We start from the raw sequence: 25,522 nt of genomic DNA, 5'->3' as shown, positions 1-25,522 counted from the left end.
AACCTAATGCCCAGGTGAGAGCCGTACTCACCGTGAGGGCCCGTCCATGTCATATGTTCTTCCGTCCACGGAAAAGAATGTTGTCCCCTTTACTGTATGTGTTTTGCACCTTTTGCCTCATGTCTGCATGCGGTACATTCGGGGCCAGTGGCAAGGATATGTGGGATATAGTGTAATCGGCAGAGACGGTAGCGGACGTGAGGTCCGTGCTCGCCCACGCGGAGGAGGTCAAACGGCAGCAGAGACACCTCTTATTTTGATCCGATGTGTACCCAGAGAGGATACTTTATACGCACGCATTATCATAGGCTTGATGAAGGTCCAGAGCCTCGAAAAAGAAGCACTATGCCACTGTGCTCCATCATTCTGGGCTACGCCGCCAGTGCAATAGATGGAAAATGGCTCTTCCTTGCGCTGTTGCCGACTTGTACGGCGCGACTACTTGCTGTTCAGTTCACGATCACGTATGCCTCACGTATGGCGAGTACTAACTCCCGATGGGAGAAAGAGGCGCAGACACCTCAGGTTATGCTTGTAGGTTGGTGGAAAACTTGGGAAGGAAGTTGAGCGTTCTTCTCTTGTGGCCGTTCCCGTCGCGGCACAGGAAAAGGCGGATGAGCTAGAACAAAGTTGACGAGGCATCGTTCGCCATGCTTTTCTGTTTCTTCTACGTTTGAGGGAATCGAAAAAGCGAGCAGAGATCGACACGGAGAAACAACATGGCAGTGTGTTAGCGGCGCTTTTTTCTACGCCGCTGCTAGGCGCAGTCTGCAGCAGTTTGATGAAGGCAGGTGGATCCTCGGGGTGGGACGGGCGCGCGGGCCGGCCATGCGGGGTAGACTCAGCAGAAAGTGGAGATAGGGCTGAGTGCGTTGCTAGCTGTGCCCTCGTCTTGCCGGCAAACCGTGCAAGACGCGCTGGCACCTCACATCGGCCAGCGGCTTTTCCGCCAGTAGCAGCAGACTATAGGGACGGGGCAGGCCAAAGCTGGACCGCGGACGTCGTTGCCCATCATCACCATGGGGCCGAATGTGGCGCGGCGGCGCGTGGGTGCGTGGCTTTCAAGAGTAGGGTGGCAATCGACTTCGCTCCGTGGCTATTTCCCCCTCTTTCCTTTTTTGGCATAATCTTTGATGTTATGGTGTTTTTCCCGGTGCGTACTGGAGCAGATGTCGTTCTACCTCTTTCCTTCCTGCTTTTGTTTCCTTTGTGGTGTCTCTGCGACCGCACAATCTACGTACTTCCTGTGATAGCGCGGTGTCAGCCACGCCGATGCTACGGCACAGCTGTTGACCCCGGCATCCGCAAGACCCGATTCTGGTTTCTCCAAAACGGCTCACTTGCTGGTAAGCTTCTTCCCACGTGCATGCTTCCCAAGTCTATTATGTTCGTTTTCATCAAGTAATTTCTACAAAACCTGACGCCGGCCACTGCTGGGTGCTGCGCGCGTACGATTGCTTGTCCCTACTGTCGGAAAGCGGTGCCACGCAAGGGTGTTCCGCAGTTCTCTCATGTGCGGGCAATCACGCCGCATCTGGTAGTGGCCGCACCAGATCTCATGATGGCAGTCCCGTTCCTCCTGTCAGTCCGGTTCCGCAAATAGCATGTAAAAAGGCAATGCCGTCACGCCGAATTCCGTATCCGTCTTTCAGCGGCGCATAGCCCGTGCGCTGCTTTTGCCTTCTGGACGGGCGGCAAAGGTTGCCGCGCCCGTGCCGGCCTGTCGTGGCCCGGAGCTGCTGCGCGGACGAGCTCCCTGAAGTGGTGTTCTGTGGTAAACTCGATAGAATTTTTCGTCGCTGTGACCAAGTCCCCGTTGATTTGAGCGTTGTGTTTACATCCTGTCGCTCCCGTCTTCGGTAGGGAATACGTGCACCGCGTTGCAGAGAATAAGGGAGCAGGAACGTTCCCCGTTCGAATGCCAACTCTCTCCTATGCAGGAAGTCGTAGCGCTTGAACCGCATAGCGGTTCTACCTGCAGCATGGGCCCCGCTTTAGACACTGCTGGTTCGAGCCCCATTGTATCCCGATAAACGGGCGTCTGTTGGGAGCATGCTGTGTACAGCTTTTCCCACCTGCTCTGGTGTCACATTCCGCACGCGATATGGCTGTGGAACGTCATTACCCGAAGCGCATAGGGGGGTTGCTCGAAGGTTGCTTCCTGGCTTTCACCTTAGCCTCAGAGATTCACATGCCATGAAGCTCAAAGACTTCTTTCTGGCGGGCGACTGTGGTCCACGGATGCTGAGGTTGGCTGAGTCTCGCCGCTGCAACTGTGATGCGGACGAGTGTGGTGACTCATTGAGCCACTCAGCAGCATGACCTGGTGCAGTGTGCGTATGTGCCTTGTGTCACAGTCCGGCACCGGCGTGCCTCAGTTCGTCTTCCATACGTACTCCTCCACAAACCAGGGTTTCGGGCCGTTGTTCGCATTACTTCCGTAGCGCCTGTGCACTGGGCTCTGTGAAACATGGTGTGTGTAGTCTACGCGCTGTATTGTGCTTTCAGGCTCTACGTGGATCCAAACATTCTGAACATCTGCTGACAACCGTTGCCATTGGTTATCGAGATGCACACCGGTGATAGCAAAGAGCACTCTTCATCTACCCTGTCTGCGTCTGGAGCAGAGCTGACGGGCACGAGCCTGAAAGCAGAATCTAGTAGAGATACCGGGTCACGGAAAGAGACCAGTGAACAGTGTCTCCGCCAGGAATCCAGTCAGACTCCTGCATCGGGCGAAAATCAGGCGTCAGAGATGTCCGCCGAGTCGGACATGACAGCCTCACCCCGGCAGTCTAGTTCACCTGCCTCTGCTGAAGCGCAGGAAGCACGAGACGTGCCCATTACGTATTTCGCTTCACCAGACGCCAGCCGAATCTCCTTTGTGGCTCCCGAAGGCTACACCGGTGTCCATCACGTCAGCGGTGCGTTTTACCCCCCCGGAAGGTCAGGAACAGTTCCAGCTCCAGTAGTACGTGGATCGGTCTTGCTTGGCGCGCACAACATGCAGTTAAGTCAGCAAGGCGCGGAGACAGGGCTCGGCTCTCCCCGGAGAGTCGTGAGCGGTGCCCAGGTATCTGCTCGTGGCCTGTCCAGTGCCGGAGGCGTCACGTTATTGCATCAGCAGACGTCTCCCGCGATCCCGTCAGCGTTCTGCTTAGACATGCGCAGCCCCGGGCGCGCAGCGAATTTCAGTGAACTTTCGGGTGCCCCTCGCACCGGTTCTGGGCACGATACGTCGCTGAAGGATGCCCTCCGTAAGAAACTGGCGTCTGGTGTTGTAGGGAAAACCAGCTTGGAAACGCCACTGGTCAGTGGGACTCCACGGACGCCGAAGACGGTATCAAAGCTCCAATACGTGTCGTCCTCCCCGAGGTGGAGAGAATCTTCGAATCCGGCTCCACTGTCGTCGTACTACGTTGCTGGGAAGCAGGTCGAGGGCACACGTCAGGCCTCAGCGACGCCTCGTGTTCTGTCCTGCAATCAGGTGAATGTGGTTGGCGGCCAACAGGCGGGTGTGCCTCCGCTTCCAAGAGAGCTGCTTGCAAATAAATCTCAAGGCGAGAAACGCTACTTGGAGGAGCTGAACGTGGTAGATCATGCCGGCGCTGTGAGCACCAGCAAAATGCCCCATGTCCCCCTGCCTCTCCTTGAGCAGACACAGCTCCACCACAGACCTGAAAGCCGCCCCCCCTCTCCAAACGGCCGGTGGAGGTCTATGTTTCCTCTTGTTCGTGTCCGTAGTCGCCGTGGCGGATCATGTGAAATCACCTCTTCGGATTTCAAGCGTTTCCTGACCCGTCTTCAAGCAGCTGCTTCCGGGTACTATGACGACATGAAGCGCCTTGTGCAGGGACCCTTCGACCTTATTCCTGTCGAGTGGGGCACTGGCTCAGGACAAGCCGCTTACTACCAAACGGCTGCTGCACCGCACTGCCCGCAGTGCGGCTATCAGACCGTGCTCACGCTCCACGGAATGCCTGAAGCTGGGGCATTTGCGCTTTCGGCTCCACCCTCAATGCTTGGTAAGAATTCGGTGTTGGACAATCGTTTCCGCGATCAATCTCCACGCCACGCTGCTCGGCAATTATCGGCTTGTCAGTTTGAGTGCACGTGTCTTTTTGAGTCATGGTAAGACTTCCGCGTCAGCGGCTGTCTCCAAATTGTGTACATGCGCGGGTACTCAGGTCGTAACTCAGTGTGGTTTCAATTTCAGTATGCGCATGCATGATGGCACTTACTCGGGACTGCAGTTTTGAGCAGCGCACGGTATGGCGACGCGTTTGGTTCTCAGGTGTGCCTGCCAAAGAAGGCTGCGCGGACCGATTGGCTCGCTGGCACTGCTCGCTGTGCGGAGATGTTGCCGCAGCAGTTGATGAAGAGCTTTTAGGTTTTGCCGGCAGTGGTCCATGCGGCGAGGCTGGCGATCGCGTGGATCAGTTCGTTGCAGAAGGCATCCACGGTCTGGCTGAATACCTCAAGCACTCGTGCTTTGCCTTGCCGCGTGTCCCCCAACGAGTTGTGGAAGGCTATCCTCTCTACGAGCCTGACCCTTCGCTCAGCAGGAAAGAGCGCCCCACCAGCCTCACAGGTAATCAAGAAAACAAAGCACCACTGCTCGCTACCAAATACGTGTGAGATCATCGTGTGTCAACCGGACTGCTCTCGCACATGCACAACCGGGCAAACATGCTGGTCCTGCGAATACTTCAGAACCATCGTGCGTTGTCCGGTGCCCTCTCGAGATACTGAAAGAGCCTCGATTGATGCTTAGTCATCTTGAAATGGGAATCGAGTGCGAGGAGGCGCCTGCGTTCCACGCCTGGAATGGACGCGCCGACACTAACGTGAAGTGAGAGTATCTGCCGTGTGTCTCAAGTGTTTTCGTTTTCGGTTGTTTTAACTGCTAAGGCCTGTCACACTCCTGAAGCCGTCCTCTAACTCAGAACGTGAGCTCTCATGCGACGGACGTAACCTATGCTTGCTGTGGATCTAGAGAGTCACTTCCCGTGTCCGTGTTCGGCACCAGGCAACATGTGCGTCGACCAGCTGAACGCGTTTCTTGATGCCTGCTTGGTGGAGCCGCACAAGATGAAGGAATTGCCGTCGCCGCCCCCGATCCCCGACACACAGCAGACAGGCAACTGGTTCATCGATGCTACAAACGCCATTTTGGATCGCTGTCATGATCAGGTAATCTATCACTCTCCGGGGGACATGGAGGATGCAGATCTCCAAATTGTGCGGCCAGTTCGACCTGCGACCTGCCACACGATCTAGGTTAAAGAAGGCATCGCTGCGTATTCCACGTCTGATGCCTTGAGACAGGCAGTTCCCGGCGGGTCTCTTTCGACCAAGCGCAAGCCCCAAGCGTGTGGGTAGGGGTCTCTCGGTTCTACGGTTAGGGTTCGTGTGTCACGTTGTTGCTTCTGCAGAGGTGCTGCGGGAGACAAATGAGGAGGAGCGTCACTCTGCGTGTTCTCTGTGGGTCTCTTGTGCAGTTTACTCCCCCGTTGCCGCCTCCGCCTGAGCCAAAGCCACTTTGCCCGCCGCTCGAGATGCTTATTCCTCCGTGCTGCAAGCCCGTTGAGCTGCCGCCAGCGCCGCCCCCCCGTACACGTGAGATCTCTCGCCACATGGCGCGTGACGAGCAATAAACGTATCGCCACTTGGTGATGTTGTGCGAGGGAAATGAGGATTAGATACTAGGCCATGTGTATGGATTTTAGATCAAGTCGGCAAGAACACGTGAAAGGTGTAGCTCCACTCCCTGTTGTCCCGATCCACAGCGAAACAGACATATACGACAGGTATGGGTCCAGATGCACGCGGGAAACGCGTACGTGTTTAGGATGTGGGGTCGGTGCCCGGTTTACATGTATCAGTGTGTTCTTGTGGGAGCTGGTTGAAGAGGAATTGAGAAGAACGGCCCACGTGCATGTGTCCAGGCGAGCCCCGTGTCTCTCCTGATGCTGTTTTTATCCTACAGAGGTCTGCCCGCTCTTGAGCATCTGCCAGCCTCGCGCCAAGGAGTGCCCTCACTGCCATCAACCCATTGGCATGAAGCAACAACTAGGTGGCACATGTAAGTTGGTGGGGAGGCCGCAGCGAACTTGGACGAGGTGCGGCATTGCGTCGCAGTGTTCAGCATTGTTTAGCAAGACGGAAGTCAACACGTGTCCGCCGCGTCATACACCAGCCGCAAGGATCGCGTTCTGGGCCTGAGTATCTTGTTTTCAGGCCCGGCTGACAAACCGCGAGAGCGAGGCAGCATCGAATGCTGTCTGATGGGAGAGAGTCACTTTGTTGACGAGCCAGAGCCGACTCGCACGTGTATGTCAGACGCCTGACTTCAGAGCATTCCGGCACCACGTGGCCTTCTGCACGTTACCGCTTCTCTGTCCCCAGCACCTGATTGCTGTGTAAACCCTCCTGGCCGGGCTGTTCCGGGTTTACGGGCCTGCTGTAGTGAGGGAGGAAGCGGCTGATTTAAGTCCATATCCAGCGCGTTGGCCTCAGGAACGAGTCACCCTCGAGAAGCCGTGCTTCCAGCCACCTCGGGAGGCGCCTGCGGCCCACGTATTTGTGCTGTTCAACGTCTCTAGCCTCGTTGGAGCTGGAGTGCATCATCGCCTCAGGTCGACGGCAGCGAAGTCACTAAAACCCGTGTCTCGCACAAGGGTGTCGTTGGACGCCGTCACTACAGAGATCCGAATTGAATGACCCTTCCGTTCGAAGGGCAGATGTTCCGTGAGCTTTGTTAATCGCGTCCTCCATCGCTCGCACCGCACCTATGCCAGCGTAGGTGCAACCTTGTGAAGCTGAGCTGTGCGTGTTTGTCATCTCAGACGGCCACGCCCCCATGGGCCAGCAGCAGCGATACGTCGAGGTCCCGCGTCTTGTCATTCCCGCCGATGCCGCGGTTTCTGAGACTGCCCCGAAGGTGGTGCCTGTCTCCCCTGCTCGCTACCGAACAGCCGGTATCCCGAAAGTCTACACATACGAGGCGGCTCCAGAAGCCTGGACCGGTATGACGCGGATTCGTTGTGATGAGCTCTATGTCCGAGCACGGCACGCTCGAGTGATGCAGCAAACTCCAGCTGGGCGTATTCACGCTCCGTCGGTTGATTCAGGAGACGCCGGTGGGTTTATTGTGTAGGATCTCGCAGTGGCGTTGACTGCGGTCAAGTGTTAGGTTAGAGCTCAAAGCTAGCTCCTGCAGATGCGTACCGGAAAAGAGAGCATTCTGTTTGTGGTTCAGGCTGTGAGTAGTGTGCACGGTGCATAATGCGCGAGATGGGCGTCTGCGAAAAAGGAAGCAGCTCATAGCACAGCGTGAACAAAAGCTCCGTGGTACGCGCGAGGGCCTGTCTGTACACTGGACTGCACTGTCTTTTCGGTCGTGTTTTGTGCCTACAGAGCCGATCCCTCGGCAGGTCGCGTTGAAATACTAGGTGCAGTAGATGGAGGTAGGTGTTCCAGCGACGACGTCGAGGACGGGTTGTGATCGAAGTAGTGTTTTGCCCACGTAGCTGGCAGCATCCACAGAGCTGAAACAGCTGGAGCATTCGCCAGAGGGGACGGTGGTGGTTTCGTCGATTCATCGTGAACTGCGCGAATCTGTCCGGTTAGGACACATTGTAGCTTCCTCCACAATACAAGAAGCATGCTGTCTATGCCTTCCATCTGTTTGAGAGCTCGCGGCGCAGACGCAGCAGAGCTCGCATAGCCTCAACATTGGGCGGTACAAAGAAATGCCGGCACAGGCAGTCGCGGATCAAAAGTGTCCATGAGTGCTTTTCCCTAGTATGCATGTGGAAACTGGGCTCGGGTGCGTGCAACCGTCTTCATGGCGCTGTGCTTCACGTGTTGCGTGTAGTCACACGGTGTGTGACCACATGACAAGAGAGCCAGCGCCCACAGTAGTCGCCGATGGTCTCCATGTAATTTGTCGTTGAAGTGTAGAGCCTCGTGGGTTAGAAATCCGCTTCCGCGTGGCGCTTTTGTGTCTCCTGTAGGCTGGCGTAGGCCTGGAGCAGAAGCATGCCCGAGCGTCAACTTGGAACCGTCGCCATCACCCGGTGGCCTATCCTAAAGGGCCATACGCTCTGCAGTTTTTTTCGCACTATGGTTTCTTTACAGTTCGTGTCCAGTGCGTTTGTGCCCGTTAAACTGTTTGCATGTACTTCGTGTCACCTCGGATTTGTGCGGAGCCTGCGAAGCTTGTATGAAGAGATCAGTGACTTCCCTGACGACAGAAGCTAGTTCCTGTCCTGCTGTCGAACGTAGGCTGCCCATGAGTTGGAGCACTTGTTCTAAGTCGTTGTGTCATGTTTTTTCCCATAGAAACCCGGAGATATCTCTGTCGTCCGGGTTGTGCATGTTAACCACCAAGTGTCAGAATTCCTCCGTGGGGGCGTGAGGGCAACGTAGTGTTTAATTGTATACTGTTTCCAGTTGCAAACGCGGATGTGCGCCGCTGCACAACGTAGTTGTGGCGTGCTGTATGGCGTGCCACCAAAATGTAGGTGGCTGAAAGGGTCTAGTGTAGCCGGAGGCACGGGAGTTCGACCTCCCCGTGCGGTTGGCGTACATGCTTTTCTTCTGTTATTCACATGATCATCCCACCAACACTGCATATACGATTGTTCGGTTTTTTCAGTCGTATCGAGTGCCTTTCCCAAAAAACCTGGAAGCACATCGATGGTGAGAATATGTGCTGGATGTCGTCCTTCGCTAAGAGGTACAGACGGTGCGCGCCAATCGAGGCCCATTACGTCTTCAGTGAAACAAATGGACTCCAGCCTCGGCGTGTCATCATCAGAACACCTCGTAGGGTAGCTTTCAGTCAGTGGGGTGCGGTTGGCTACCCACCAAAAAATCGCGTGCGGAAGTCGATCATTATCGCGCCAGACTCACCGTTGCCATTAGTTTGTTGAGTGTAACGTAACACGCTCACAACGTTGTCTCGTCGTCGTACAGCTAGCTCTAGCGGCATCGATTTAGCTGCCGCAACCCGAGCATCAGGCTTGCTGTCGTGTACCGGCCCGCCAGGAGCTGCTTTACTGACATGTGCGTCTCTCCATTCTGCTGCACTTTCGTGTATCCTCCTGTCTGTTGTACGGCGTCTGAAACATAATTTTACCGGAACGTGGGGTGTGCTCTGCTTCCGCCGAACAGAAGACTTTGCAGCGAAGCACAGTCCTCTGTCACAAGAACAACCAACAAAACTACAGACTAGAAACAAGATGGCCAGAAGCGGACAAGCTGACATGCATGTTTCTCGTTGCTGGTGGATGCCTTGATCTACTATCTCTTCGTGAGAAGTCTAGCCTTTCCGCATATTCCCGAAGCGGGGGGGGACACCTTCGTCCGGCGCCTCCTAGTAAAGCAGAGTTACAGCCGCGGAAAGCGGCAGCTGGGAAACCAGTGCATCGTTCAGTTCAAGCTTCCCGTCCAATCGAAACGCGCAAATTCTCGCCGAAATGAGGCAACTGCAACCTTGAACGCCCTGAGTAGCGGACAGAGAAACAGACGTCGTGCTGGAGAAGATAGCTTGTGTCAGCAAGTATGGTAGCTGTACACGCTCGAAGCACAGCTGCCAGAAAAACGCTTTCTTCGCACTCAAGTAGCGCCCACCTGCGTCGAAGCAAACCGGAGAAACGGTGGATATTAGAACTCGCCGCGAGGCGTATGAAGGACATACGACAACACCCGTCCGCAGAAAGCTGACACAGCACGTCGTGTATGCGCAGAAGGCAAACAAGATATGATCGCCCATCTGTGCCTAGATTTGCAAGCTTGCCATGCCTCCCTTTTCAGAGTCATCCGCGCGACACATAGATGCCTCGACAGTGTGGACTGAGGAACTGTGGCGTGCCGGAGCGGCACGTTTCTCTAGACTCTGGCGGCAGCGCAGAGTGAAATGATTTGTTCAACCTACTCTTCCGTGAAGAACGCCCGGTCGGTCGGGGGCTTCTCCAGCATGCCAAGAATGACGTCGCGTCCGAACGACGCTGAAAAGCTTCGGCCATCTTCGATCACGTGAGCGAGGCCTCCAGCTGCACCGCGCACATGCGGGCAGCAGCACATGCAAGGCAGATGCTACTTGGGTAGCGTTGCTTCGCGGCCCCTTCCGGTGCGCATATAGTGTAGGACGCAAAACCCTATGCGAGACGTACCGCAAGTCGCAACCCACGTTTTCTCAGAAAAAACGAAAAGCCCGCTCGGCAGAGTCGGGGCCGCACTAGACCCCTCCCCAGTCATGAGTGCGGCTCTGCACTTTAGTCGAGACAGGTGACGCTCCTTGGTACTAGAAACTCTGCGTTGAACCTGGGATTCGCTGGCTAACAAAACGAGCCTGTCAGACGCGACTTGAGACCACACATATGCGCGTGAGGCACACGCACGAAACGCGTGAGAATCTACAGCGGACCCAAGGCGACGCTGGCCGAAGCACGCAACCGCCGGCTGCGACAGTTTGACACCGCTGGCAGCAGGGCCTTTTCGTGCCCCCTCCGTCCGTCAGCCTGTGTGACAATCCTTTCGGGGAGTGCCTTACTGAGCGCAAAGTCCACATGAATGTACGGGATGTTCGCCGGGATGGCGCTGCGAATCCCTTCACGGCCGCGAACCTCGAGAACTTTCTTGTGCTGTTGCCACTCGCCCTCCGCCTCCTCGAACGCCTTCCGAAAGTACGTCTGCAAGCAGCACGTGGCAGCAGTTGGTCAGCGTCATCTCGCGGCGGCGCCCGCGATCCAGCGCGCACATTGAGACGCCACCTGACGCCCCAAGCGTCAAAACGAGAATTCTTCACACACCGAAGCAGCGCGGGTCTCGCATGGAATACCGCCACCGATTTTGTAGAGTATCCTGGGAGCGAGAATGACACACGCAAGCGGCCTGAGAATTTCCTGCGACACCGTGCGTGCCTCCTCCTTACCTTGGCTTCCAAGAGGCGGTCCTGCGGAATGGGCAGCACCTCAACCGCAGTGTGAGGGCCTGCACCCATCCACAGTTTTTCTTTGGCGACAAAGTGCGTGACGGTTTCGATGAAGACCGGAAGCTCCCCTCGTGTCTCTTGGAAGTACGTGACGATGCTTTTCTGGAAGTTGCGAAGTTCCTCGTACCCGGCGTCGTCTACCGTTGTGACTGAGCTCACATGGGCCTGGACGCGCACAGCCCAGAGAAGACAGTTGCGAAGTGGTATGGAGAGATATAGGGTTTCAGCTGAGATGCGGACGCGCCTGGCGGGATTGTTTGAAGCGATCAACCTCTACCATTTCCGTTGACACGGCCGTGTGCCACGTTCACCCTGGGAGAGGATGCACCCGGCCGGCGAGACAAGCTGCTTGGAGAAGACAGTGAGATCACGGCAGAAGGTGTTGTCGCCTGAATTCTTGTTTGGCGCCGCCGAGCGCTCACCAAAGGAAGAAGCAGAAGATGCGAACGCAAGACACAGTTCCTCCAGGGCTGGAAGCAGAGAAGCGCTTGGCTTGACATCGCGATAATGCCCGCACGATGGACACGACCGAAGTGCTGTGTGTCCATACACCGTGCGCAATTCCCTCTGAGTCACATGCGCAAGCGACACGCAGACACGTCCACTTCAGTTCGTTTGTGAATCAGTGTCTGCGAGTCCTTGCCGATTACTAGCGCAGATTGAGTCACGCTCCTGTTCCGGCGCAAACACCACACGAAATGGAAACAAGAGACACAAAAGGGGAGAATATCTACACTCCAGTTCGCAAAAGCTCCTGAGCACGAGAAAGACAAGTGGACGGCCCCCACCATCTGAATTAGAAGCTGACGAAAGAGCAACGTTTCACACGCCCGGATCCAACTGCAAATCAGGCAGATTCACGGCGTGTGAGTCCTGCGGTCATTCCAGCTCAAGGTGTGGCGAAATGCGACTGGGCGAAGCAGTCTCGGTTCGCTCGAAACGCCTGCGGCACCGCGATTGGGATGTGCAGACAACCTCTCCCACGTGCGCAGAGCTACAGAGTTAACACACTGTGGATGCTCGGGGGGGCGCGGTGGTCTGGCCGCACTCACTGTTGCTTGTTCAGCAGGCGTCCACGATTCCGTTCGCGTTCTTCCGTGATACGCCTTCTCTTTTCAGACATCTTTGGCGCGACTGCGGGCGCAAAGACACGTCTCCACTCACACACGGGCTATCGTCCTGCGGGTACGAGTCTCTGCACCCGCTCTGCGGCAGTGCCTGCTGGCACGAACGGACACCTGCTCGCGGAGGCGGACCTCAATGCATAGTGTGTCTGCGCGACATGAGCGGATATCCCGCGCCTAATAGGCGCCGCGCGCGCTCCCCCAGGCAACTCTAGCCAGCGTCAGGCAGCTCTTTCCCCTCCTCGACCCCTCCCCCCCAAGGTGATGAAGTTCTTGCCTCCAGAGCGGCCTCGCCGGGAGTGAGGGAGAGTCCGGCGAGCGCCCTGGCAGTTGACTGCATCGAAGCACAGCTCTTGACTCTCTCTGCGGTCTGGACGCCTGGTGCGTACCTGGGTCATCCTCGTCATCTCCCATCCGGTTGCTGAGGACAGCGTTGACGCAGGCGCGGTCGAAGCTCGCGTTGTCTGAGCCGCGCTCGCGTCGCTGCAAGTCAAGCACGCTTTGAGTCGAGCTACCGTCGTCTAGAGCGTCTCCACGAGGTCTCCGGGCTGCAGCCTCATCCCGCATAGCGCCGCCACCGGCTGGTCGGGGCAAAATGGAAGACGCGCCGAATGCGAATCGCCCCTCGTTCGCGTCATCGTCTCGCACGAGCTCATCCGCTGTCGCTGCAAGCTGTCTCTGCGCAACCAGGCCGCCTAAACGGCGAAACGCTCTCTGGTCGCCACACATCTGAGCCCGCAACGCGTCTGCCGCGAGCCTGTTGATGTCCGCGGAGGCCGAAGGCGTGCTCGACGCAGACGACGGCCCAGAGGACGACGGCGGGGGAGGGCCACTGGAGTTTGTCTGTGGTGGAGTCTCGTCCCCAGCGCCCGACGCGCGACCGCCGTGGCGATCCGAGAAGGAGAACTTCCGCTCTGTGTCATCCTTTTGCTGCCCCGCTGCGCAAGAGGAACCCCCGCGCTCTCCAGCCAAAGACGAGCGGCCGGGAGGCCTCTCATCAGACATCCGCGACGAAGTCGTCGGTTTCGCCTCCCCCATGTGACTTTCGGGAGGCGAGCGAGAGAACACGAAATCCCATTCTCTTCCCTCTCTTCGGCTCTCAGCCCTTTGCCACCCCCGCGCCGGCCGAGGCGCTCTGTGTCCCGGGCCGCTCTCCACAGCCCCTCGCCGAGAGGCGAGCGTCGCGACTTTCTCCCTCCAAGAAGGTTTCCGCGCGCCGTCCTCCTCCTGGAGAGGCGACAGCACCGGCCCTGAAGCAGGGTCAGGTCGCAGGTAGCGATCCGAACGACCGTTGTCGAGCCTCGGCTGACAGCGACCGTCTCCGCGCTCTCTGCCATCGCGCTCTTCGCTTCTCTCACGCGTCCAGGGGCGGCCGCTCGGTCCGGAATCGTCTCTCTCGTCTCGCCCGCGCGCCCTGCTCTCTCCTCTGTCTCCCCGAGCTTCGCCGTAGCTCCCGCGGTCCCTGCGCCACTCGGAGCGACCCAAGGGCGAACGCGACGTGCGGTGCGAGAGCCTCCTTTCGGGCTGCGGCCCCCCCACAGGGAAGAGCGCGGCGTCCGCGCCAAGGTGCTCCGCGACCAGTTGCGCCACGGTGGTGTCTCCTCGCTCTTGCGCGCGCTCTTGCAGGCGCCGCAGCTGACAAGCCCGCCACGTTTGGGCCGATCTCCACGTGTGCGCGGACGGCGAGACGGACAGCGCCCCACTCTGAACAAGCAACGCACACAGAGGCGAGGACCCACCGCGTCGCGAAAGCGCCAAAAAAAACTCCTACCCCGACAAAACACGCATGCAACACCACAAGGAGGTGCGAACCGCCAGCACACGGATCTAACAGCGGCGTCACTCTCATTTTGCCTTCCAACACGCACGTGGAGTTAGGGGTGCTTCACATTCATCGGTATTTAAAAATGCTCCTCCACGCAGAGCCACTCGGAGTTCTAAACGCAGAATGTGACCGGAAACCGGCGGATGCGCCGGGAGAGCAGCTCAGTCTTCGTGCTTCCTGTCTCCAGCACCTCACGGGCAAAAATATGATGCGATACACGTGGTTCGCTATTGGACGCCAGAACAACGACAGAAAGGTACATACGCTGGTCTTCCCACCTCTCACCTGGGTCGTCTCTGCCGGGTTCTCGCTCGACGAGGCCCTCGCGGGCCGCAGAAGAGGATTGAGCTCTCGAGAAGCTGCGACGGAAGAGAGGCCGTGGTGCGAGGATTGCTCCAGATAGACAGGAGCTTCTCCATTGTCACCGGCATCGCTGTGATCTCCTCTCTGCGTCTCGCTCCGCTCGCCGCTGGTCCCACGGTGGCCGCCCCGCTCTGGGCTCCGACCGCCGCTCAGGAGTCGGCACGGAGAGAGGCTTCGCCTCTCCGGCGCCTTTGTTGCCTCCGCCGCATCTCGCAGGGGTTCGTTCGGATCCTCCTGTGGCCTTTCGGTGGACTTCTGGTCCGGGCTCTTCGACCGCTTCTTTTTCTTGTCCTTGTTTTTCTTGCTCCCTGAGAAGCCGCTATCGAAGCGCAAGCCAGCCAGCATCGTCCGTAGCAGAGCGCCTACCGTCTGGGGTCCCGTATCGAAACCGAACGACTTGCAGCGCGCTGAAATGCTCGGAGGAGGCTCCGAGGTTAGCTGCTAGGAGGGTTCTCTGCAGGAATGTCAGATGGGGAGAAAACGTTGAAGAACGACAAGATTCCGCCACACAGCGTTGCTCCGTACGAAGGACTTCCGAGACGCTTGCGCGGCAGTGCGGCCACAGGACAAAATCTGCTTGCCAGTCCTGTATCGCACAGTCAGACAACTTCCGCGGTTCTCTGTAATGGAAAACGTGGAGTGAAGACACCGAGAGAGGCAGAACGAAGAAAAGCTGCAGAGGCACTGCGGTTCTATGAAACCGTGCAGCAGGGGTCTCGCCCTGCGAGGGTCCTCGAGGCTCTGTGGAGTTGCCCTCTAGAGGCAAAAAAGGAGACTGAGAGAAACCTGGGAAAGATGGGGACGCCAGAGCGAAGCAGGAGATATGCAGAAGTTCGCAGCGTCTAAACGTCAAACACAGCATCCAGCTAGGTCGTTGCAACGCAAGCTCAAGGGACAAGTTATTCACCGTCGGTCGGTCTTTTGCCGTCAGTCTCAGAAAAAGGTGTGCTATAAGAACAAGGTGTCAACATCTGTTGAGGAAAAGCGCGGCTGGTGAGCCATCAGGGAGAGGCAAGCCAGGTTTAGTTTATAGACGTCGATGTGCATATCCAGTCATTCCACTGCATGCATGCTACGAATTTTGGTCGTATTTGGCTACGGTTAAATTCAAGGCGCAGTCATTCGCAGATTCGTACAACAAATTCTACTCCTATGTATTTTGTGGTATGCTGTTGAATCATTCTTAAGTAAGCACCGCTTGTCTGTATAACGTTTCGGGGCGGTCGTGAAGGGTTTTCGTCGCCCCGGATTTCTCTGGCACCCGTGCGACACAGGATCGCGTAGGGCAGTGAAATTGCTTTAGAAATGCATGACAGAGCTGCAACACAGGCGTTCTGTCTCTTACTCTTCCATAGTAGGCGCCCTTTCGAGCAAAGAACACCTTGATTTTGTTCGTTCCCAACTCCTTAGTGAACCGCCTGGCCTTTCATGCACTTTCCGACGACGGCGATCAGAGTTTGATACTCCGGGCGTACGTACGGCGCTGTCATCTCTCCCCGGGAAATCATCACAAATGGATTGTTGCCAAGCGCGCACTGCTCTGCCTGCTTTCTCCGGTACTCCCGTGATTCTTCCCACTCCCTTATTTTACTTGCGCCTCGAGTGAGTCCGTGTGCCCTGCTGCTGCGTTCTTTTCCGCGGAAGTCCTTCATGTCTACAAAACGAAGATCCATTCCCCGGTTCCCGCGCCTTCCCAACGTTGTCTGCGTCGACCCGCTAGTGGTGGAGTGTCCCAAGCTCAGCAATCTCTTGGTGCCACATTTTTCCAGTGTTCTCTGTCAAGATCTTCAAGTTGCGGGTCTCCCTGCGACCGTTTTCCTTTGGCGACTTCCATCTTGCCTTCCTTTTCGGTCGGCTACACTGTACATTTTCTACATATGTTAAAATGGCTATGCGGCCAAGAGAGGACCAAGAGGCAGGAGGTCTGTTTTCGGGCATATTCGATCGTGGCGGCTATGTCACACGACTCAAGGAACTCAATGCCGCGGCGGAGAGGATCTTCATGTACAACAAGGTTGGTCTCTGCTTAGCTGTCTATCAGTGGAAGTGGATCCGTTTGATTATTTCATTCCGTCTCTCAGGGAAGTCCCTTCGGTGGAAAAGAATGCGCATGCCAAGCAGTATGCCGAAGATCCAATAAGGATTTAGGATTCTAGCGTTAGCGTATACCTACTTTACTTTGAAATGTGCCAAGCAACTCTATAAAGTCAGAGGCAGCGGCTTGTGTCCGTCCAAGAGGCTCAGGATGACCCAAACGATGGGTTTTCTCGTCATCTGTGGCTAGGCCCGTCCTGTCCCACTCGCGGTTCAGCGCCGCCACCGCAGCCGCTTTGTTTTTCTGTATCTCTCAGAGCACTGTATTCCTCAGTCCTGTCTAAATCCGGGTGCGTCCCTGTTTCCTTCGTCGTGCAGCTTCTGCTCATCGTGGATGAGCAGCTCAACGGCGTCCGCCTCGCATTGGGTGCCTATCGCCGTGGAGAAGTGGAGTCGGCGCGGCGTCTGGCTGCCGGCGCCTCGTCCTCTGGAAGCAAGCTCGCGAAGGAGAGGCCACGCAGCGATGCAGGTCTCCCTGGTAGCGGAGTCGAAGACTCGAGCAGGCATTCGGACTGCGCCTTAGTCGGCACTACGTTTCTATACTGTAGCCCTACAGTCCTACCTACGTTCCTTACACAGGTATGGCACGCAGGCATGAGCGTGTCGGCGCCTGTATATGCAGACAGTGCGCATTGTAACTCTAGTAAAAAAACGAGGCATATGTGCCTACGTGCTTAGCACGGAGTTTGGGTGAAGATGCAAACTCACTGGCTGGTTCGAGCCACCGGGCGTGCCTCGCCTGCACAAAGGAGACTTTTCAGAGGGCGGCGAGTGGCCTTTGCTCAGGAAGAATGGGAAGGTGTTTCTGCGTCTACAAAGCGGCGTTCGTTGTGCCGTGCTGTTTCCTGTGTCGGCAGTTCGCAGCGAAACTGGAGGCGCGTCGAGCCACATACCGCTCCCAGCGCAAGGCGGCGGTACGCGCGCTGCTTGCAATGAATCCAAGTGCGACAGAGTTGAGTGAAAGAGAATGCCGCCTTCTTCTGGCTGAGTCGGGGTTGCCGGAGGACAGTTTGAAGGGAGTCGACTAGCCATTGTGTGCAGTGGACCGGGGTCTCTCACTCTCGGGGCGGCGTCCGGTCCTCTGGCTCAAAGGCAGGTGCGCGAGGTGAAATGGCTCTTCCCTAGAGGTCTCGCGTGAGCTGACCACTATGCATGCCATGTTTCGTTTGTCTGTCTGTTCGTCTCGAATCCGCTGCCTAGCTCTTCGACTACACCTGTGCAAACAAGGCTCGATTTTCTCCGTTTTTCTGCTACGAGAATGGCGTGACCTCTTGACGCCTCGCTGAGGCTAACTCGCAAGCGCATCTTGGCAAGTATCATCCCGCGCCGTTTTCCCGCCCCTGCACTTGAGATCCTCACACCCCAGTTAAGCGGGCACCTCTATTGGAGGGTAGCCTCTTCGATAGCGGTGTCGGCAAGCACACGCACCTAGCAGAAACGGGCAGTGTTTTTCTCGTCCTGAGGGAGAAGGCAGACATACTGAGGAGCGATGGTAATTTAAAATGGGAGGATGTGAACTGGGGGAGCCGCTCACAATCTCCGGCGTCGTCTGTGATAGGCAGTGTTATTCGTAGATATGCCCGCCCTACTCCCACATTGACACGCAGGTAGTACTCAAGAAACGCAGGGCTGGCCCATCTCACAAGAAGTTCTTGTAGCGATTACCGGACGGATTGAGTTTCGCTCGTCTGTTGAGTCTCCACTGCATGTCGCTTCCCACTTTTGTCGGACGGCAATCCGGAGACGGCGCTCGGCACGATGCCATTGACTTCGCATCCACGGGGCAGGCGTGTGAACTAGAACAGAGGAGGAACCGCAAAATGAGGCATGCTTTTCTTTACTTGTGGCAATCATCCTGCACCAGGCATGCTGGCAACACGAGGTAGTTGGGCAGCATCCCAGATTGTGTCGTATAATCTCCTGATCTTTTGCTTTCCTCGGGTGCTCTACCGGGGAAAGTCTTTGCAACATAGGTGCTCCGAAAAGGTGGAAGTGCTTGCACAGTAAAGATGACAGCGACCTCCTTCCACATTATTTTGTTTTGCGTGACAGCTTATGCTCTGCCGTGCGCCTCTTGTGTTCAGATGCCAGAGGCGCATCAAAAACAGTAACTCCCGTTGATCCTTGCGCCACCAACGAATCTGTGGAGCAGAGCGAAGAAATGTTCTACGGACGCACACATGATCCGCCAGCCGGATGAATGTATCCCATGTGATACTTGTCGCTGTCGTGTATCACATACTACAAAAAAGGTGCGTCTGCAGCGTGGTCTGAAGGGTTGCATAATCAGTGACAGGCGGATGAGGCATGCCTTCCCTTGACCTCCCCTCCCCCCGCGTCATCACCGCTCAGAACGGCTCGCGGCCTGGTTTGCAGAACTGTCTGTTCACAAAAATGTATCTACCCATAGGCAACAGTCGTTTTCTGTGAGTATGGGACGATAGCGAAAGTCAGTGAGTCAAGCCAGATCCTACGCGAGGCACCAGAGCCATCGCTGGAATCAACCGGAGAAGGCTGATGTGGTCCCTCGGCCGGCGACACGAGCAGCAATTTGTTTTCTCGGCAAGATCAAAGGAAGCAACCGTCCTTCACGTGAACGATAAATCATCTGCCCACTTGTACACCGTGTATCTCGTGCCACGATCAGGCCTACAGATACAGGCCGGTATATAGCGACGGATGTAGGCTACGCATTGATTGCTGTGCGCCTGGGTTGCGTGCCGTGGGCGCCATAGAAAGCAATAGCCGATGACATATCCGATGGGACTGCACATTCGTACTATCGCTAACACCAATTGCCACGGCGTCATCAAGACGTCTGCATGCCCGCGCAAGACGGCTGAGTCTTCAAATTCTGGTATGCAAAAAGCGGCGTCTACCAGTGCACTAAAGTCCTCCGGTGCTCAGCTACGTTCTAGGCGTCTGAAAAAGCTGGTATGCTATATGCCGCTGGAATCGGATGCAACAAGCTAGACACGGTCAGGACCCATGGAGCCCGTTTGACTTGGGACACGCTGAGAAGTATGTTCCGCACTTTTCGGGAGCAGGTACATCACTACCGACAAAAAACTCGTCGCTCAAACAAGAGAAAACACTGGCTGTCCTCAGAATCGTGCGTGTCTATTGTTTCACACCGGGAACATGACTGGCTGTCTATATAGGAAGATGCCTGAGGGGAGATGCGGACACAGCCACGAGACATGCTGCTCGCCTATCGTTCTTGCTTTTCTTCCCTTAGGGGCACGGAATCCTCGTGAACGATGTCCCTCGGAGCTTCCTTTCCGAAGCTATGACAGAACAAGCTGAAAGTTCTTCCTAGCATGCACGAGTAATATCTCTCCAAAATCTGAGACAGCGACTTGTCTAGATCCAAGGACGCAGCCCTGCTGGAGAGGAACGAGGGCAGGCATGTAGAAAGCTGGTGAAAGTCGCACGTGGGAACAGTTGCACCGAAGTCCAAAGGCTGGTGGATCAAATGTCTGCGCTGGTGCGCTGGGTAGCAACTAGACAGCGGATACATTTATAAGTGTATGCATACAGCCTGGTGTGGCATTTTTTCGAGCGCTAGAAGCTGATTCTCGATGCAGCTGGCTCATATCCTGCTACTTCCACGCAGCGGACAGCGGACAAGGTCACGCAGTCACCAGCATTTCGTCCCCGGACGAACAAGACATCAGGTGGCTAGCGCTAGGCAAGGCTCGCAGTGACGCGTGGCGGTTGACGCCAATGACGCCTGAGGCCTCATTGTTTTTTATGATTCTTAAGACCCTTGACGGCTTTACTCCTGCTGCTTGTGACCTTAACGAGACCCTGTAGTCACTCTTAAGGTGTTTTGTGTTTGACCTCTCTGCTGCGTCTTCGGTTCTGTGGCGATATTACCTGTGTCTTATGTCCCGCTGACCAGCGACGTCTTGAACCCTAGCACCGCATCGCTCCAATTTTTGGCCCTTCCGCGTAGCCGCGGCTCAAAACTACTTGGCGATTCGTTTGATTTCCTCTTTTTGCCTTGTTGCATTTCTAGTCTTTGTGCCTGTTTTCACAAACACCGAGCAGAAACAACTCTCGGTGCTAGAAAGGACTCATCGACCTGCTAATCGCGGGCATCACCTTGTCCTCGCAGGTGGCGGCCTGGTTTTTTGGGGCGGGATTGCGCGAGCAATACACTCTCTGTTCGTCAAAGACTCCTGAGAATGGTCAGAAATCATCCTGTGTTGTTCTTTCAAGAAAAATGAGTCTGTGAGACAGCAACGGACAGCTCACCTTAATTTTTTGCGAGCTCTCCAAGATCAAATCCCAGAGAAAGCTAATCGCGGCGAGCGCGACCGAAAATATTTCGCTCTTCCGGTTGTCTTAGGGAATCACCTCTGCTGGTGCGGAAAACTCCAGCAAGACGGGAGCCCCCGCCGATTGTTTCAATCGTTGAGCACTGATCGAACATTTTGGTTTTCTTTCTGGCGTAAACAAACGTGTCATTTTGCTTGAAACAAAAGGCGACACGAAGGAAAAACTGAACATTTTCTTCCCGTTGAGTCCAAATCGATCGTCTTCGATGCCCGAATTTTCTAGCTTGTCGCTCGCAGGTGTTGTAGCATTGTCTCTAGGAACAAAAGCCGTTCGTCAGGTCTTTCCTCAATCGTTTTTTTTGTGAACCCATACATTCCGGTTTCATCAAATCCACCACATCGCTGCGTAGCTTGCTGTTTTCGCGGCGAGCTCCATTCTCTACGCAGAAGGTAGCCGTCTCATGGCAATTTGCGCGTGGTGAGTCATGGTGATCTCTTTCTCAGCTGTAGGAATTCGACCTTGCGAGCCAATTCCCTTCAGATTCTGCATTTAGCCGTATCTTTCATTGTCGTTTGTGCTTCCTCCCATTGTTGTCTGACGCCGAAATTGTCACGTGTCGAATACAGTGAACTCTAGATCGGTGTCGACACTGAAAGCACCGGTACCTCGTCATCGTTGGATTGCTTTCTCCTACGCCATTTGCTCATTCTCGAAACTGCGTCTCGTAGAATATTGCCTGTTTCCCGCACGCGACCACTATTTCGTTTGGTTCATATTCTAAGGCACATTCATCTACATGCAACCTCAAGTCAGTGGTGTCCTGCGTTATTGAATCTCTTCCCTGAAAATTGCATTCAGTAGTGTTCTGTGTTTTTGGCTCTCTATCTTAATATTATTTGAATATTTTTTACATTTACAGTGTTTCGTTTTTCTGGTCGTTGCCTGTTCTGTCTGCAGCATCCCGTCAAGCGACAAAAAGCACTGCGACCAAGTAGCTTTTCAGCTCGCATATTGTTTCATCTCGGCCTGTTCGCGGTAGAAGCAGCAGTAGATTCATTACTTGGAGACACCACTGTCCAGGGCTTCCGCTGGGCTGTGTGTCTGAACATCCGCCAGAATCACCTCCCTCCCTTGCCCTTCATGACTTCGATTGTCTGAACGAGTATTGCCGAGACGGCGCGTGTTCGGTCACCGCGCCTTCTCCGTCACACCTGGCATCCTGAACATTATCATCGCCCCCAACGCTGCGCGTTTGTCGCGAGGCTACTGTAAGGCATCGCGATCCTTCCTCGTATGCAGTCTCCGTCAGCACAGAGCCGCTGGCAGGCCGCTGTGGCGTCTTGCGCTCGTAGTCGTGGTTCATTACTTTGGCAGAGGCATATCGTTTGCCACGCCTCTGTTTGCAAGGGAATGTGCGGGTATCGGCAGCGCGTGACAGCAGAAAATCATTTCTCTGTGTCCCGGCCGGACCAACTCTTTTCACCGTGAATACTTGTAACTGGCGGCCATATTTTCTGTTTGTCTTTCCTCTTCAGGCCTCGCTGCTTGCCCGGTGCCCGCAACGTCTCCATCGTATCCCCGACAGGGTTCTGTCTGAGCAACACTCCCCGCGTTCGCGGCCTGTTTTCGGCGTGACCTGGCGCCCCGTTCCAAGCCTGAGTCGCTCCCCGCGCACACTGCCTGCAGCTTCCTTCGTCTGAGGGCGTCCTTCGGCACCAGCATGGCTTCTCCGTCTTTCCGCGTGGCTCCAGAGGCCGCGGGGTCTGGGGCGTCTTTGGGGTCCACGAAGCTACTCCCCTCGCCTCTCCATGCGGACCATGACTTGCTCGCCAGCAAGAAGGCTCAGGCGCTTTTCAACAGCCAGAAAAGCACCGCCTCCGCCCTCGGCATATCCACGCGCTCCACAGCGCTGTACAGCAGCGACTCGGGCGCCCTCAACAACAGCGCCAACAGCCTGAACAGCAGCACCGGCTTCGACAGCACAGGTGTTCAGAGTCTCACGTGCTCGAACGCCGTAGCTCCCACGCTCCAGGCGGGAATCATGGTGGAGCCCAATGTGGCAGATGCACCCGTGACGCCCACGCGAGCTGCCGCGGCGAACCACGGAGCGACGATGGTCACGCCGACAAACCAGAGAGACGGAAACGACAAATCTGCTTCGCAGGGGGTTTGGTGCAGCTGCAGCGGGAGCGAATCTGGCGTGGAAGATGGCACGGCGTCGCACGAGGGTGGCATGTTCCGGCATGGCGGCTCTGCTTCGGCGCACCAGAAGCGCTTCAGAGCCCAGACTCGCAACGCCTCCTCGTCGAGCCGCAGCGCCGGTGTCTCCATGCGAAGCCAAGCGAACTTGGCCGAAGTCAATGGGCCGCTTCTGGTCCGTGGGCTGCTTGCTGCAGCTGGAGCCAGTCAGAGCAACTCGTCTTCCGGAGTCTGGACGTCCGGTCTCAACGCGCCTGACAATCGCCTCCTCTCGTATTCCGGAGCCTCGGCGAGCGCGTTGAACTCAGGCATCGCTCAGGACCCACGGCTCTTCCTCCACGCGAAGACACCCGAGTCTCTGTGCAAGTCCGCCGGCTCCCCGCAGCCTCTCTCTGGCGCAGCGAGCACGCGCATCGGCACCCACCTGACCACGCCAGGCAGCTGCCAACACAGGGTTGACAACCTCGGTCTGCCCGCGGACTCCACTGTCGGCGCCGTGCGACGCGCCCTCGATCAGTGGTTCGGGGTCAGCAGCAGCGGCTCTGACTGCGCGAATGCCTCTGTGCCGATCCTCGGGAATGCCCGCAGTCACCGCTTGACTGAAGCCATGATGGCCGCCGGTGGAGTCGGTCTCGGCATTCCGGACCCGGGCGCGAACTGCGGGTCCTCCACGCCCTTCTTGGGCGGTTCCAACCCCATCAGAGGCACGGACCGCGCGGCCGCGAGCGCCGCGCCTTCAGTTGTCGGCGCCGGCTCAGCCACCTCCGTCTCCTGTCGCAGCTTTTGCAGGGGAGCCTCCTGCGACACCACGAAGAAGTCCACTGACCCAGCGAAACAATCCACAGGTACCGCCTACTCTCTCCTCCTCGAGCTGGACGTTGCCGGAGTTTCAGTTGGCTTGCTCTACGGAGCTCAGACCTCTGGAGACTGTCTCGTAGGCCTCTATCAGCGTGCGCGGGGGCAGGGGTCAGCATGTGAACATGTGCGAGCATGTCAAAGACCGGAAGCGCTGGTCACGGTCCTTCACTTCGCGAACCCGTGTGACCTACGCCGTCTGTATTTCTGTACAGGTACAAGCCAAGCAAAGGCTTCTGACGTCAGCCTGTCGGGTCTTTCCTCTTCGCAAGGTGCGACGCCTTCGGCAAAGAGAAGCTCCCACAAGACCATTGGTAGGTTCCCGAGACTAGGGCCATTCTAGAGAGGCGCACCGCTTAGTGAGTGGGGAGCCTGGTTCCAAGGAATTGCTCGTGCACGCTCCACTGCGTGCTTTTGCGAAGAAGCACAGGCGAACATACGCTTCTCGCGTGCGCCTGCGTCTGCTGCACTTCAGGTCCCAAAGTCGCGGCAGAGAGTATCGTTCCGGTCGCGGAGGGAACGAGCAATTTGGCCGTCTACCGCGGCCCCGACCCACTTCCCACGTGCCTATACCGCCGTTTGTATGACCCCATGGGTCCAGTAATGTTTTCGTTTCCGCCTCTGCAAGGTGCGCAGCACCCTCGCGCGGAAATTCGCTTGTGGCCGCGCGACGTGGATCGCGTGATCTCGCAAAACAGCAGCAAACGCAAGGTGCACCGCGCTGTCTGGCTCTCGCCCGTGGAGCCCAAGGTCGCGTTCCCTGTCGCGCTCAAGTTTGTTGAAGACGGCAACATCCGCGACGGCCGCAGCATCAAGCGAGAGATCGAGTGTCATCTATATATATACCAGCGGCTCGCTCAACTCATGCAGGGCAAGACGTACAACCGGTTGGAAGACGCGTGGCCGTGTGCAGAGATGTTTGGCTACTACCTCGACAAAAAAAACCCGGGCATGTCGGTGTTGGTGACCCGCAAGCTCTCTGGGCCCGACTTTTTCGACGTCATCCGCACGGAGCACACCTCGACCTTCAACGCGCGGACAGCGGTGCTGTACGAACAGCACAAGCTGCAGTGGTGTCTCCTGGCCATGGAGCGTATCGCGCAGTACAGCCGCCTGAGCATTCGCCATAACGACATCAAACCTGACAACATCGTGCTCGACTTTTACGCGGCGCCGGACTCGAACGAGCGACTGCTGGACGTCAAGCTCATTGACCTTGGCACCGCCTCAATGCAGCATGCAAAGGACTTCACCGGCGGGACGTCGTGGTACGAGTCCCCCGAGCAGAAGGTTCTCGAGTATCACACCAAGAAGCAACGCAACCTGGAAGCCGCAAAGCAGGTGGACATCGGTCTCCCGTCCGACGCGTGGGGGGCTGGCCTCTCCATCACAGAGGTACTGATGGGACGGCGGGTCGTCGACGTGATGAAGCCGCCGCTCGGTCCGGGTCCCCTGGACTTTCGCGGCGCCGAGGGTTGGGCGGTGGAGCCCAAAGACTGGGTCCGCTGCGCCCGACAGGCTCTGGGCCTCGACCGCGAGCACCAGCGCTTCCCCCTCTGCGCCGAGGCAGCTCGTCTGGTTTTCTCGATGTTGGTTCGCCCCAAGCCGGCGATGCGAGCGACCGTCGAAGACGTCCTGCCGCACCTTCGCCTGTTCGCCGACGAAGCGACTTTCCAGGCGATACGAAAGTACCACGACCCCACGGCCACGGCGAAATCCGCCTCCAACCCCTGCAACTTCCTCGTCTCGCCACGCTCGCTCGTGCGTCTCGACTGA

The 25,522-nt window shown here is 56.7% G+C and overlaps 4 protein-coding genes across 4 annotated transcripts; 3 read left to right on the top strand and 1 right to left on the bottom strand.

The window, feature by feature from the left end:
- Positions 1-2,755: 2,755 nt before the first annotated feature.
- BESB_054200 (uncharacterized protein) lies at positions 2,756-7,454 on the top strand (the record flags this gene model as incomplete). Its single annotated transcript, XM_029363855.1, has 8 exons — positions 2,756-4,025; positions 4,295-4,591; positions 5,030-5,193; positions 5,502-5,619; positions 5,990-6,085; positions 6,241-6,333; positions 6,849-7,028; positions 7,420-7,454. The coding sequence occupies 8 exons, from the start codon at positions 2,756-2,758 to the stop codon at positions 7,452-7,454; spliced, it is 2,253 nt and encodes a 750-aa protein (XP_029219778.1).
- Positions 7,455-9,939: 2,485 nt separating this feature from the next.
- BESB_054190 (cwfj family protein) lies at positions 9,940-14,659 on the bottom strand (the record flags this gene model as incomplete). Its single annotated transcript, XM_029363854.1, has 7 exons — positions 9,940-10,061; positions 10,562-10,700; positions 10,943-11,167; positions 11,425-11,569; positions 12,055-12,136; positions 12,516-13,830; positions 14,237-14,659. The coding sequence occupies 7 exons, from the start codon at positions 14,657-14,659 to the stop codon at positions 9,940-9,942; spliced, it is 2,451 nt and encodes an 816-aa protein (XP_029219777.1).
- A 1,540-nt stretch (positions 14,660-16,199) lies between these two features.
- On the top strand, positions 16,200-17,436 carry BESB_054180 (uncharacterized protein; the record flags this gene model as incomplete). The annotated part of the gene is made up of 3 exons (XM_029363853.1): positions 16,200-16,328; positions 16,727-16,987; positions 17,266-17,436. The coding sequence occupies 3 exons, from the start codon at positions 16,200-16,202 to the stop codon at positions 17,434-17,436; spliced, it is 561 nt and encodes a 186-aa protein (XP_029219776.1).
- Positions 17,437-22,412: 4,976 nt separating this feature from the next.
- On the top strand, positions 22,413-25,522 carry BESB_054170 (uncharacterized protein; the record flags this gene model as incomplete). The annotated part of the gene is made up of 3 exons (XM_029363852.1): positions 22,413-23,736; positions 23,962-24,060; positions 24,222-25,522. 3 exons carry the CDS (start codon positions 22,413-22,415, stop codon positions 25,520-25,522), a joined length of 2,724 nt encoding a protein of 907 aa, XP_029219775.1.

The sequence above is a fragment of the Besnoitia besnoiti genome, chromosome IV, assembly GCF_002563875.1.
Source record: "Besnoitia besnoiti strain Bb-Ger1 chromosome IV, whole genome shotgun sequence".
Taxonomy (NCBI): Eukaryota; Apicomplexa; class Conoidasida; order Eucoccidiorida; family Sarcocystidae; genus Besnoitia; species Besnoitia besnoiti.
The sequence above is the reverse complement of the archived record's forward strand: the minus strand, read 5'-3'. Positions and strand labels throughout refer to the sequence as shown.